Here is a 15,447-nt window from a genome sequence, read left to right as displayed (position 1 = left end):
TGATGGAATTTTTTATAATTTGTATATGTAATAATTTTTTATGTTGTAGCACAAAAATTTTATTTTTTTTTGTATTTTTTGTGAATATTTCTTTGACACCTATTTATTCTTCTTCTCATAGTGCGTACAATTTTTTAAAGAGATCTATGATAGTAAGAATAAAATTTTTTAAAATATTTATTTTGTGTGTATATATAATAAATTGAATAAGTTATTTTTAATAAGAATAATTTAAATAGTATAAAGTAAAAATATTTGTTAATAATTTTTAATGTTGTAGCACAAAATTTTATTTTTTTGCAATTTTTTGTGGATTTTTCTTTGACATTTACTTTTTCTTCTTCTCATAGTGCATATAATTTTTTAATGACATCTATAATAATAATAAAAATTTTTAGAATATTTTTTTTGTGTGTATATATATTATTGAATAAGTTATTTTTAATAAAAATAATTTAAATAGCATAAAGTAAAAATATATGTTAATATTTTCTTTAATTTACTCTGTCAGGTAATGTATCAAGTGATACAAATGCAAAATAGTGTTAAAAAATTATCAAAATTGATTCTTTGATTTAAATAATATATTAAAATAAGTATAATTATAAAAATTTTAAAATATAATTATATGTAAAGTATTACAAAATAATGACAAAAGTATAAATAGTTAAAAAAGAGTGTTTTTTCTCGTAGATTTGTTTTAAAATACAATAAATATTATTATTTTGTACCTAATCATCTATTAGAATTATTTTTAAGTAAATAGGCTCCTCATCATTTGTGGGTGTATATATTTTTTCTTAGACAAACTATAAATTGTAAAATGAAATAATAGTAGTAAGAGTCTTACATATATATATATCAAATAGTATGAAATTTGAATAGTTTATAACCTAAAATTTGTTATGATAATATTATTATGACACTTTTAATATAGATGTTTATTATATTTAATTAATACTTTATATTTTCATTAAATAATAATAAATTAAATTAATTAATTGTGAGAGCTATGGTTTTAATTTTTATTTTTTAAAAATACTTTACTAAAATGTTGATTGGTTAATTTCTAAATTTTGTTAAGTAATCAAAATTGATGATATGGTATTATGAGAGAAAAAAATATGGCTTAAATCTAATGTATAAAGAGTTAGTATCAACTTTCATATAATAAAAATAGATTGATAGATCCACATTCGTTGCTCGAATAATTCTCGGTTTTACAATCATACAATTTTAGCTACATGGAGATGTTAACCAAAGGAAATGGTTATAAATACAACATATCAACATGTATATTGTTACAAGATAACTCTACAAGAAGAAAGAGTGATGGTTCAACTTCTGTTTAACCAGTCACTTGGTAATCCAAATTCTTATAACATGGGCGCTAATACCAGCAGTGAACCATGATTCACTCAAGAAGGCATATTTAGCAGTTAGTGGTAGTAGTCTATGATTCTACTAATTCTAGGCAAACATGAGAACCTTCTATCTTGTAGTCCCAGTGCCAGCTTCCACTCTCCATCCTACTCTCTTCAATCGGATCTAACTGAATTGCTAAACCTGAATTAATACAAATCATGATTTGTGAACTTGTATCAGTATTTACTGTCGGGAAAGTAAAAGGGGCATGAGTGTTTGTGAGTTGAGAAAACTTTTTTGAGCAACCACTTGTTTTGCAACAACCTATGGCTAGATAGAGTAAAAACCATTCAACTAAGGATTACAAAGGCATTCAGATTCCCTAATAATTATGATAATTGATAGCAAAACTACACATATTACTCTCTCAGGTTTAAAGAACAAAGGTAAAAGAAGTTATAAAGTTGAAGAAAAGAGACCTGTGTTTCCTTGCGTGATCTTCAGCTTGTAGCCATCTGGAACTTCATATACATGATTTCCCTGTGTCGAAGAAAAAAAAAAAGAAAGATTGATTAGGATTGTTTGTTGTTAGTTTATAGTTTAATGTAATCTTTATGACCTATTGCTGCTGTTCGGGATTCTATTTCAAATTAATTCTGGGTCAGTCAGATCAAATGGTTCAAAATCTGGAACCCTTTGTATTTAGAAAATTAGGGCGGTTCATGAAGTAGCCATAATAGTATTTTGGAAAAGTAGCTGTGGCATGTGCGTTCCATGAAGGTTTATATCCTATTTTGATGAGAAATGTCAAGATGCTGTGGCCATCTTACCATGCGCATCTATCATGGCAACTGCCAACAGTTTGGGTCCAATGGAATTGGAAACCCTTTGGTATATGGAGTGAATATATTAGGATCAAAACCCGAGTATTTGATAATTGTATTGCATGCAAGTGTACAACGAACATAAACTAATTTTAGAGAAGTGCAAATTTAAAATTAACCTGTAAGACAACATCGGTAGCCTCAAATTCAGCATTTCCGTGCAGTACTATCTTAAGTACTTCAGACCGCTGTACATCATGTTTCCAGTATATGTTTTCACCACAAGTCCAATCAATTCCCTTGTTCAATACCTTAACATTCTCCAATTTACATTTTCCACACCTAGCAAGATAAAGGTCCATAATATTGTAGATGCTCACAATATATAATACTGTTAAGCTAAGGCTGGATCTAGAGGTAAGATCATGAAAATAAAGAATCAAGTATTTCTCATTAATATAGGAAGTAATACCTTTGCCCGTAATGTAGTATGGATTCACCATTCTCATTGATCTTCATTGAGCCCATTGCATTTTCAGCTATTACTATTAGGCTTCCCTTGAGCTGGAATGAAGTGACCAAAATCAGCCTAGTAACTAAGCAACTCCATGCTACATAAGTTAACATGATCTACTTGAGAAGAAAAGAACCTGAACATTCTTCCAAAAGAACTCTGCAACCTCAATTTGTAGCTCTGAGCCCTTGGCTATGGAACCGCCATAAAACTATTCACAGGGCAAAAGAAAAAAATAAAATTTAATTAGATCCCATTCTTTCTACAAACAATAAAATATGATACATTTCATAAAGCATAAGACTGTCATGTTTCAAGCAAATATGGAGAGAATTTGTGACAACACCATTCAGGTGGAGACAAACATGGCCTACTTAATCATGGCAAACAATCTCACTAACAGTGCAAATGTGCCTCAAAGATCACTTGATACTTTGTTTGACCCGTTTGCAGGTGAAACTTGCATCAAACATGTTTGAAACCTATGAGATCATCATAGCTGGAAAGAGAATAGTGCTACCTTTTGTCTAGTGATTTCCCAAAGAGGACCAAGTGCAGGATGTAGAAGGATGAGAAGTGGTGGTTCCGAATTGACATAATTCTCATTAGCTTCAATCTGTGGTAAACATAACATCACACAGAGCAAACATATAATAAAATATCTGAAGGTACTACACTAGCTGGAAAAGTCTATTATCCACCACTTGCAAAGTTAAATGCATTAACTTATAGTATACAACTTTCGCAATGGCAAACTATAATATGGAATTGTACCCAACTAATGCATAAACCACAAAAATAGTGTGTACTATATATACCTCAGGAAGTCTTATATCGCATTGTGAAAGAAGATCATGGGCATTTCGCAAGATATCTAAAAGAGCTCCGTCAGGTGTCTGCATATAATTGCAAGACATATTAGAATATATATATTTAAAAGCAAATATCAATTAACCCAAGACATGACTCTTGATTGCATCTGTTCAATTTAAACTTTATTAGGAGCTTAAATAATCATAATTCTTGAAAAAGCATCTAGTGTGAGTAATCGGGTCGTTCTAAACTATGCAGTTATCACCATATGGTGCAAATTTAATTTCAAACTGAGAATACGAAGCTGCAAGGACAAGATACAAGCCTACACAGTCCATATGGTGCTATGAACCCAGAAATAAAATATACACTAACCTGGTGTAAAGACTTGTCTCCTTGTCGTCTCTTTTTCTTGGCAGATGAAGTAACTCTTCTCCTTTCATTGTATACGATAAATGTGTCTAGCTTATCTGCTCAGAAATATATATGATATTAGGTTCAATGAAACGGATGGTTTGTCAGACCAAATAGATAAGTACACAATATTACCTTCTATACCATTGTAACACCTAGACGAGTATACATTGGAAAAATTGTCTGCTATATTTTGCATTGTGCACTCTAGTCTACCACCTAAGACACTGGTAAATCACAATAACAAAGGGTGATAAGTTAATAATATATATAATGCAGTAATCAACAATAATACCATGATGTTACAGGTAACATTGCCTGAATAGAAAAGAAATAAGAGAATATATAAGCCAAAAAGATCGAGCCAAAGAAACTGTAAATCTACTATCAGTAAAGAAAGCAGGAGTCACTTGGTAAGGATACTATAAATAAAAATTATTTATGAAAAATACCAATCTTTTAAGAATTCCTGTGCATCAAAGATTCATATTTTTAAGCCTGGAAAATTTTTCTACTTTTACTCTCTCAACAAATGCCACTAGGCCTCATTAGGGTACTCATTAAAGAATTCCTTTATTTTTAGGCCTGGGAAAGAAGCCATCAATTTAACTTGTGGTTTTGTTTACCCAAAATTTAGAATTTCTAGTTCTATCAGAACAGATATATAAATTAGTGTCTAGTAAAGACTAAAGACTAGAGATGGTGTTGTAATTTGGCAACAACTGCTGTGATTTGAAATTGATACCTACTTTGAAATTTCTATTAAAAATTTAAAATAATTAGAGAACGTAAATGCCTCGGTTAAAAGCCAATCAATAGAACAAGGAAAACCAATAAAATTCCATTAACAAGTTCTTCAAGGAAACACATACCTACGGTGTCTTCCGAACTGATCTGCATATACTATGGGCTTTTTTGTATTTAGCACCATTCCTGGTAAGCAATTTTCATTCTTACTTGATCCAACTAGCTCGGCAGAAGGTAAATCAACATACAAGATGTTTGTATTGGCTGGGAAATCTGCCTGCAAACTTGATCAAACAGAAAATAAATTTGATATTTGGATAAAGAATTCGAACTAGAATGCAGACTATAGATGGTAGACAATGACTGAGAATAAATTCAATCAACATCATCACATGAACTGATATTTGCAGGAACAAACCAATAAGTCTCAATTTTGGCTAGATAAATTCGGAGAGCACACAACTTAAGGCTCTAACATGGCATTTTATTTTTCTCAAGGGCATGTCAAATTGCAAATAAGTGATGTGGCTGTTTAGCTGATATGATAATCTCCTTAAGAAAGAAATCATATTACATCAAATGCATTCATTTTTAACATGAAATATATGATTCTGCTTATCTAAAGCCTGTAACTCTCCATGTGGTTGCAGGTTTAAAGGTTTATATACACATCATTGTAGATGTCTTATCATTCACATGAAAATTGTTAGTGACTCATAGTGTGTCATTACTATAGCTTAAGCATTCAAATGTTTTGAAACTGAATACAAATTATCACATAAAAAAAAAACAAAATTTGAATTTGGAACACATTAGTTTATCCAAATGATGAAAGGTAATAACAATTTTATGAGGTATGAAATATATATGAGTAAACTACTAAAATAGTACTCGAAAGTTCATATCAGTGACAAAAATAACTCCAAAAGATACAAACTACAGAGTGAATTGCCGACATTTAAAAAAAATGAACAAAAAGAAAATATAGAGATCGAATTTTGCTCCGATTTTTTAAACGCACTTTTTGAATAGTTATCCAAATGTTTCCGCAAAAATTCGGATTAAATGCACAAGTGACTTACTAAATACAAAAAATCATTTGACAATTGTAAAAAACAAATATGATATTCTTTTGTTATTTTTGCCACGTTTTAAAATCTTTCGAAAGCTTATTTGTTATTTGTATCTTTTGGAGTTATTTTTTGCAGTGATATAAATTTTCGGATACCATTTTGGTAATTTAACCAATATATATTAAGTACAGGAACATCAAGTACCAGTTTGGAGTGCAAGGTCCATCAGTAATTCCAAACTTGTCAAACTCAGTGTATTCAATGCATGACACACCATATTCCCAGTTTCCATCAAGATTTTTCTTTTCCATCAGCACATTAATTCCTTCTGTGGCACCTGAGTTCCGCTTACAAGATGCGAACCCCATTCTCTGTTAAACATGCAGTCCAATTATGAGTCAGACTACCTTGCTTAATTTAATATATATCAACGAGATGTCTTACCTAGAAAGAAAAGAAGTCATAGAGAGAGGACAAGATTTCTTCTCACTAAGAAAGCTGCCAACTAATTTTGGTCCACCTTTTTGTCTCCATTTTACCCAGTATTAATACCAAATATTTTTAACTACTCCACAAATGATCTCAACTGCTATCTCTCTATGTCTCTCCAAAGTTTATAATTCCTCCACTAACCTTCTAGGCTTCTACTATATATTGCTCCAGCTTATTTGCTCCCACATTTTGCTATACCACTTATTCTCTCATCCGGTAACAATACATAAAAAAAGTTTCAGATTCACATTTGACAGGCATTAATGTGCTTATCAATTCGCTATGATGCATGCAGATGGTGCCTTGAAATGACTTTCAGATTGAAAGGGTATGTAACTTTTTCCAGGGAAATAAGAAGTTGAAAAATATCTGTTAATTTGCCCATATCTGAATTTTATTAGATAAGGTACCACATTACAATTAAGGATGATGCTTTTCTTAATTATTAATTTATTATTATCTTTTCTTCTAACCAAAATTAAAAAGAGAAGAGGCTATCAAAAACCATTAATTATAACATGTATACCTTGCCAAAAACCAATAAAAAAAGATTTACGTGATGATCTATTAAAACAACTTAATCCTACCTTTCCTTGACGTAAACCAATGCCAGCTAAGGCTAGGAGAGTTAAATCTGTAGCTGCCACAACATTACTGTAAGGTAATCATTCATCAGTTTCAGTGAGCTGTATAAACAATATTTCTACTAGAAATTTCAATAGTAGATAAATAAATAAAGCACGAGGTCCATGACAACAGACCTGACTTGGCGCAGTGTTGCACCTTTTCTTCCATGACAACAAAACCATTTGAAGATGCCTTTGTCATGAGCAAGTTTCCATATGACACCATGACCACCAGGCTTGCTCAACGGAATGAAAGGTTTGGTGGCCAACCACTGCCCATCTTCTGCACCAACAACCGGAACAAGAGGCTGCCAATTTACAAATAGATATTTAGTAATTTGCAAAATAAGATTATCCCTTCTCAGAAGCAATGGCACGGTTTAATATAAAACCTGTTCAAAAAATTGGAAAGTTGATCGACCTCTTCCAAACCACGAAAGTCTTTCGCATAGAGATGTGACATGTTCATGGTTGTTCTTTGCAGAACTTGTCATTATTGCAACAGGAGTGATACATTGTTTCCCATATAACTTGAAGTACAAGAATTCTCTTGCCTTGCAATGTGAACAGCACAGTTAGGAACATTGAAGCCCCATAAATGATTAATTTGTCTCTCTGTTTCTTTTCTTTCTTTTCTTTATCTATGGGGAGTGGGGTGTTAAAAATCTACCATTTATTAGCAAGAAATAAGCAAACAAGTTAAGATGATTGAAGAGTACCTGAAGATCTCTTACAAGACCCTCCAACAAAGTCCTTCCACAAAACGGTAACATTGCGGCAGGAAGGCATCCACCGGTGTTAGAATCGACTAAACCAAGCCTGTCCGCAGAGCCTCCCAAAGGATAAATTTCGCCTAGGTCTGGCAAACCCTAGAAGGATAAGATCATATTATTTTCAGGAACATAAGAAGCATCAACAGCATAATCCAAAATATGGAAACAAGAAGATCATCATACTAACCTCTATACCCCATAGAGCTGCCTGAGATGCATAATCCGTATTTTCGGTGAGGTCAACCCCCTTTGGTGCATCGATTCCACAAACCCGGCATTCTTGCATTTCATGCATGTGCTGAGACCAACTTACATTCTGCCTGTCATGTAATTTTTCAACAAGAAGCTCCAACGTCTTTATCTGGTATCTGCAGCACAGTTAAATATAAATTGAACAACCAATTGAGTATATGCACTTCATAGAGTGATAAAATCCATTCAAGGATTTAAATTGCAGTCCACAACGGTGTCAGGCTGCAATTGCGAAACTGTATTAGGCCGCCGCAATTCAAGTAACAAACACAAAAATCATTCACACCCCAACAACCACAATACGCATCGCAAGAGTTGCAATGCCTGCAGTCACAACAACTGAAACAGTAACCCTTGAATCCGCTAAACACAAGAATTTTCATTACTTCTTCCCGAAACATAGCACACTGTAAAATTGATAAAACCTTAAGTACTGCGTAATAGACATTCAGCACAGGCAACTGAATTCAGAGACTCAACATATACATATACATATACATGAAGATAATGCTTTCCTTAATTATTAATTATCATTATCTTTTCTTCTAACCAAAATTAAAGAGAGAAAATAATGCTTTTCTTAATTATTAATGATTATTATCTTTTCTTCTAACCAACATTAAAGAGAGAAAAAACTATCAATTAAGTGAACAACATACCCTATAATTCCTCCAATGCAATCATAGAATCTTTCAATCTCCCCTAAACTCTCCAACAAAGATTCCAAGTTCCTAATTTCTTCATCGTCCAAAGTCACCGTCGTGCTCCTCCCGAAACTGGCACTGCCGCCATTGCTTCCATGGGAGTCCAAGCTCTCTATCATCTCCGCCAGCGCATAAAGCGCGCTCTTCACGGAGGAGCTCGTGTTCGCGGTGGCCGAAGTGGCGGCCTCCACTCCGTCCACGCCGGAGCAAAGCACGTGCTCCTGCCCGGCGGCGACGAGGCACTTAAGCAGAAACAACTCGCCGGAGGACATCCGGAGCGACTTCAAAACCCTACTCCGGCCGGAACGGAAGAAACGGCGGACTCTGGAGTCGGTGTCGAGAAGTCGGAGCTTGTCGTGGAGAGTGGCGCAGGCGGCGAGGCTATCGCGGAGGGCGGAGAGCCTGGCGATTTCTCGGCGGAAGTTGAAACCCGGCGGTGGCGGAGAGAGTTCCAAGTGCTCGGTAGAAACCCGGGCGACGCGGCAACATAATGGCGACGACGAAGAAGAAAAAGAAGAATTAGAAGAAGAAGAAGAAGAGAGAAACTTAGTAAAAGAGAGAGAATTAGAGTGAGAGTGAGAGTATGAATTTGAATTTGAGGTTATGGAAGACGAATTGAAGGAAAAGAGGAAACGGTTATTGTTATGAAGAAGAGAAGTGGAAGTGGAAGTTGAATGAACCATTATTGTTTTCAACTGAATTTAGAAGCTGACTACTGAGAGGGAAAGAAAAAAGAAAATAGAGTGATGAATTTATATATGGGAAGGAGGAGGTATCGCTGTTCTGTTGTGTTCTGTTCAGTATCAGGGGAAGATGCCAGAGGCATATACCTTCCCAACGAACTGGCCTCTTTTGCTATTCGAAGGACAAGAGAGTGAATATCAATGAGGAGGGAGATATTGTTAAACCTCACTTATTTTATTTCCTATTTCCTGACTTTGAACTTTGAATCAATCAACTCATTTTATATATTTATTTATTTATTATTTGATAAAATATACTGAGATGTAAACAACGTAAGATTTACATTTCTTTCTCCTAAATGGAAATGGGTATTTAAACTGATCTAAATTAAATTGTTAATCTAATCTAAATCAAAAATCGTTTAAAATAGTATTAATTTGAATTTGATTGGTTTTATTTTTTACAAATCGCTGAATTAATCATATTTATATCTATTTTTTATAAAGGATTTAATTTAATTTAAATTGTACAATGTACTATAATATTATTATTTTATTATTATATTTACAATTTTATTTATAATATTTAATTTGTTATACAATTTTATATTATTCATATATTCTTATTATATAATAAATATTTTATGTTTAAAATATAATTTATTTATTTATTTTAATTAATTTATAATTTTATTTATATTATTATATTATTATTAATTTTTTAAAATATCATTAAAATTTATTATATCATTATTAATTATTTAAAATTAGATCTATCGAATTTAAAAAAGTTATTTAATTTAAATTACACCACAAATAAAATTAATATTTAAATTGATTGAATTTTTTTACTTAAAATCAATTCTAACCGCATGACAAAGTTGTACTTGTGTGCTAGAATGAATAAATATAAAATAAAATAAAATAAAATAATTTTATTTGTTGAATGGTTAACGCCTTAACGGTCCAAGCTTGTTGCATGTGGCGTTGGGGTATCAGAGGTCTATCCTCTCTTTCCTCTCCGGATTGGCTGCCCGTATTTCATCCTTTCTCTCTCTATTTATATCACATTATTATTTCATATTATAATATACTATTATATGATTTTTCTAAGTAACATACAATTATTTGCACGTGATAAAAAAAACTAATAGAGTTCTCACTTAAATTTTAAAGTATTTCTTAAAATTAATTATTAATTAAATTTATTCAAAGTTACATTTAAAAATTTAGTAGTTATTGATTAGATTTATCTATAAATAGGAGACACAAAAATATGAATATAAAAATATCAATTCAGTTATATATTTAAATCTTTTTAGCAATCAAATTCAATTAAATTGGTTTAAATTCAATAAAAATTATTTTTATTACACCAATGTGTATACACGCACTTAACTAACGCAAACATATTATTATTCGTCTTCGTGTTCTTTCTTCTTCTTGCGTTATTCCTTTTTTTTCGTATTCTTCTTTTTTCGTCTTTGCATTCCTTCTTCTTCTTCTTCACATTCTTCCTTCTTCTTCTTCGCATTCATCTTTCTTCTTCGTCACATTCCTTCTTCATTTTCGCGTGTTTTTTCTCAATCATTGTTTTTTATTGATGCTGTCATTGCTGCATTTTTTCTTTTCCTCCTTAATTTAATTGAGGTTCATATGGATTTATAAATGAATTCGATATGTTTTTGTTGATGATTGAGTCTTTTTTATTATTTGTTCAAAACTGAACTAATTTTAGTTCATTTGTGTATTAATTGAGGTTTATTTAGTTCCAAAAATAGATTGGATGTATTTTTATTGATAATGGAGTCTTTTTTACTACTTGTTTAAAACTGAACTAATTTCGGTTTATTTGTATGTTAATTGAGATTCACCTGATGCTGCTTTTAAATATTGACCAAGGTTTGTATTCCTTAAGTAATTTGAGTTCATTTTTTAGTTTGAGGTTTATTTAGATCCAAAAATGGATTGAATGTGTTCTTGTTGATGATTGAGTCTTTTTGACTACTTATTTAAAACTGAACTAATTTCGGTTTATTTGTGTATTAATTGAGGTTTACTTGATACTACTGTTAAGCATTGATCAAGTTTTTTATTCCTTGAGTAATTTCGGTTCATTTCTTAGTTTATTTGAGGTTCATTTGGATCTAGAAATGAATTCGATGTGTTTTTGTTGATGATTGAGTCTTTTTGACTGTTTGTTCAAAACAGAACTAATTGAATGGAATGGAGTGGAATCTAATGTAATTGAATAAAGTAATAATGAATAATTTCATTCTTCTTTGCTAAAAAATTTGGTCAATACTTATCAGTAGCATCAAGTGGACCTCATTTAACACACAAATGAATCGAAATTAGTTCAGTTTTTAACAAGTAGTAAAAAAAGATTCAATCATCAATAAAACACACATCCAATTCATTTCTGGATCTAAATGAACCTCAATTAAACTAAGAGATGAACTGAAATTACTTAAGGAATAAAAAATTTAGTCAATACTTATTAATAGCATCAAGTGAACCTCAATTAACACACAAATGAATTGAAATAAACTAAAAAATGAACCAAAATTATTTAATGATGGCACTAGAGAAAATCAGAACCAATAAAGATGTTAGCAAAATGTTAGTGTTGTTGGTGATGACGATAATAAAAGAGAAGAAGAAGGCGCGTAATTTGAAAAGCAATAATAACAATTTGGTTAGACTTAATTAAGTATTTTGCTTAGATGTAGAGATTTATTCTAAAAATATAAAATTATATTTGGCAGATGAGATATAGAAGAGATATTATATCCGAAGATACTAAATGAATGTATTTTATATTTATCCTAATAAAAAGGACATAACTTATTTTTTATTATTCTTGTTAATTTTTCATAATTATATTTTTAATTATTATATTTTTCTTTCCAAAAATTTTAAATGAAAAAAATAAGAATAAATTAAACTTTCATAATTTGTTCTAGTTTATCACCAAATAAAATACAAAAATACTAATTTTTGAATCTATGTCTTTTGTGTTTTGTTATTAATATCTTGTGTTATTATGTTCTCGTAACCAAACGCAACCTAAGATACTTTATGTCCATTGCTTATATCGAAAAGTTAAATTTGACTGATTTCTGTCACGTTTACACCGTAACCACTAGCTAATGTGGTGAAAAAATTTTTATTTTTACAATTTGATTTTATCTCTCCTTTTATAACCTTAATCCCTAAATTATCTTCAAATTATATTCAAATCTAAATTATTATTCGCATCAAGAAATACTCATTGCTTCTTTTTCATCATCCTACCTTAAACCATCTTCTTTGCCACAATCATCACTTTTATATTTTCCTTTCCATGTGTTAGTTTGTTTGCATTCCTCTATTATCCTTGAATTTAAAAGATAGTTTGTTTGATGTGCTATTTAAGCTTTTGTATTTTTCTTTTATCTTATAAATCATGTAGTTCAACAGACATTCTTAAAATATCTTATAAAAAATCAACTTACTGAATCATCTATTTTTCATTCATTGCTATTTTAATTTGAATTTCTCCTTTTTCTCGTCTTCTTTTCTTATTGAATGGTACTTTTGGAAAAAAAATTTTGAGCCAAAGTTTAGTCATAATAATAAGGGTCAGGGGCGAAACTAGGTTGAAGTTAAGGGAGGGACAAAAATTAATTTTGTAATAGAAAAAAAGTAAAATAAAATTTTTAAGGGGGGCTAAAATAAAATTTGTATACAATTTATAAAGAAAATTTGAAGTTTGGGAGGGGCCATTGCCCCCCTTTTATTATATGTGGCTCCGCCCCTGATAAGGGTTATGTACTATTTTGGTCTCTAAGATATAGGCTAAAAGTTTTTTTCGTCCACAACCTTTTTTGCATACAAAATCGTCCCTAAGATTTAACTTAGTTTCAAATCGTCCTTACTTTTAGGGACCAAAATCGTACGAAGGTAGCGACAGAAGTGGAGACAGAGTGAATCGTGGACAACTTCTTATTCTTCTTCTTCCCTTCCTCTTTGCAAGAGCAGAAAAACTCTCTTTGTCTTATTTTTTCTTTTTTTGTTTATTTTATAATTTTTTTGTTATGGATAATTTGGCCCAAAATTTTAATATTTAAGTAAAAATGACGATTTTAAAACATTGTTTTAAATTTTAGGGACGATTTTATATGCAAGAAAAGGTTAAAAAGAAAAAAAAATTTCAGCTTATACCTTAAGGACCAAAATCATGCTTACTACTACTACTACTACTGTCAGTTCGGGATTAGCAGTCCCTAATCTACCTCTGCCTCGCCCGCGACCGCGTCCATGAGTCGCCATATGGTTCCTGTTCACACCAAAAAAGTGATATCAAGTTGATCAGTCTCAATATCGCAAGTCTAGCACTTCAAGTCCCAAATGCATACTCATGAATGTTTATACTATATATATCAGTCAGATATCCTATTAGCACATAGACACATACACAAAGAATGTAGAGAAGCATAGTCAGTCCGTCCCACAGGTGTGCATGCGCACAGTTTATGAAAAGCAGAACGTGCGCATGCGCACACCAACCAGGAACTACTTGGTGTGCGTGCGCCTCACCTATGCGAGCGCCACCAGCAGAATGCATATCCTGGTGCATCGTGCATGCGTCGCACAATGACGTGTGTACGCACACTTTCTGAAAAATACTCAGTGTGCGTGTGCATAAAGGTGTGCGTACGCACAAATAAACTTTTGCTATTGCTGGGTGCGTGTGCACACCAGTGTGCATAGGCACACACCAGAAATCCTGATTCTCCTGCATCTTAAAATTTTTCAGCTTTTTGCACCAGATTTCCGACTTCTATAACTTCCTCTACAGAATTCAGTTTTTTGCAAAATTTATATCGTTCTCAAGCTTATAAAACCCTCTTTAATTTGAAACAAATATCATTTTTATCCAAAATTTAGGTTTCGGTCAAAACCTCAAACCTTCCTTTTTCCATAAAATTCAGCTTACCATACCTACTCCTTGTTCCAATTAATCAGCACCAACACACACATATAGCATTTCAAAATAAGTCCACCACCTGCTCAATAATTCACAAACTCTTCAAACTTCACCTTTCATAAAATCAGATATTAAGTTCCCACCTCCATCAACATTAACGTCATCATTATATTAGCATACATATATACATATTCAACCCACATTGTCAATTGCTCAACTACAACCAATCATCAAGAAAACATCATAAATTCACCATGACCATATTCCTCAACACATGACCAACATCAAATTATCCATCAACATCATAAAGGCTAATCATTCAATACATTCAAGCACTTCAACTTATCCTATAGTCCTCTAGCATAAGTTTTCACAGAACATTACATATTAAATACGCGAAATCTGAACCATACCATGGCTGATTTTCGCGTGTTGTCTAAGGCGAAACACCAACCAACACAGCCCCTCAAGTACCCAACCTCCACAAAGTTCCAATGCTCACAATTCAAGCTCCAACATATACACTTATACACCTAATTTCACATATATCACCATACATACTCAAAAGTCACAATTTAACATACTAGAACTGAAACTGGCTAGGGTTGATGAACCTTACCTTGTATGTGCCTCAATCAAACCAAAGCCCACTAATTCCTCAAGTCAATTTGATCCTATAACACCAATTTAACCAAAATCTTAACACACCAAAATCCTAACATTTCTGAATTGAAGAAGAGAGAATAGGAGCTAAGATTATAATTTTCTCACCTTGAAAGGTACCGGGCTTTGTAGAGCTCATCACTGCGGACGCGTGGTCGCAAACGGTGCGGCGATCGGAGTTCCGGATCAAAAGTTATTGGAATTTGATTATTTGATTGAGGGGTTTGGAGTTTTCAACGTTCTCCCCCCTTGATTTCTCCCAGCGTGTTATGCATGCTGAAAGGGGAGGATATGAGCTTCAGTTCATATATTTAGTGAATTAGTTGGGCCCACGGGCTCGGTTTGGGTCTGGTTCGATCGGTTCGGCCCGTTTAGCCCAATCTTGGACCAAATTCTTTAAAATTAGTGTCAAAATTCTCGTTTTAATGAGCTTTATTCTAATTTAATATTAGATTTTCTTTCTTTTTATTTATTTATTTATTTTATTTTATAATTTTTTATTGAGGGGTAATTTAGTAATAAAACAATTAAA

General features: G+C 32.1%; 1 protein-coding gene and 1 long non-coding RNA gene across 3 annotated transcripts; both read right to left on the bottom strand.

Moving 5' to 3' along the window:
• Nucleotides 1-1,136: 1,136 nt before the first annotated feature.
• On the bottom strand, nt 1,137-9,512 carry UGP3 (UDP-glucose pyrophosphorylase 3). The gene is made up of 17 exons (XM_016325223.3): nt 8,553-9,512; nt 7,829-8,009; nt 7,588-7,737; nt 7,261-7,422; nt 7,004-7,176; nt 6,830-6,896; nt 5,955-6,121; nt 4,803-4,961; nt 4,066-4,157; nt 3,892-3,986; nt 3,522-3,599; nt 3,224-3,319; nt 2,840-2,914; nt 2,662-2,753; nt 2,369-2,531; nt 1,845-1,905; nt 1,137-1,566 (listed from the first exon to the last, which is right to left on the bottom strand). Exons 1-17 carry the CDS (start codon nt 9,278-9,280, stop codon nt 1,454-1,456), a joined length of 2,652 nt encoding a protein of 883 aa, XP_016180709.1. The 5' UTR covers nt 9,281-9,512; the 3' UTR covers nt 1,137-1,453.
• Nucleotides 9,513-12,996: 3,484 nt separating this feature from the next.
• On the bottom strand, nt 12,997-15,168 carry LOC110267674 (uncharacterized). 2 transcript variants are annotated; one of them, XR_015880895.1, is made up of 4 exons: nt 15,024-15,168; nt 14,872-14,926; nt 14,666-14,785; nt 12,997-13,601 (listed from the first exon to the last, which is right to left on the bottom strand). It is a non-coding gene; the product is annotated as an uncharacterized LOC110267674 (long non-coding RNA). The 2 variants fall into 2 exon arrangements; XR_002355544.2 differs by lacking the exon at nt 14,666-14,785.
• Between the last annotated feature and the right edge of the window lie 279 nt (nt 15,169-15,447).

Source organism: Arachis ipaensis, chromosome B10, assembly GCF_059453495.1.
Source record: "Arachis ipaensis isolate K30076 ecotype BB chromosome B10, ASM5945349v1, whole genome shotgun sequence".
NCBI lineage: Eukaryota > Viridiplantae > Streptophyta > Magnoliopsida > Fabales > Fabaceae > Arachis > Arachis ipaensis.
The sequence above is the reverse complement of the archived record's forward strand: the minus strand, read 5'-3'. Positions and strand labels throughout refer to the sequence as shown.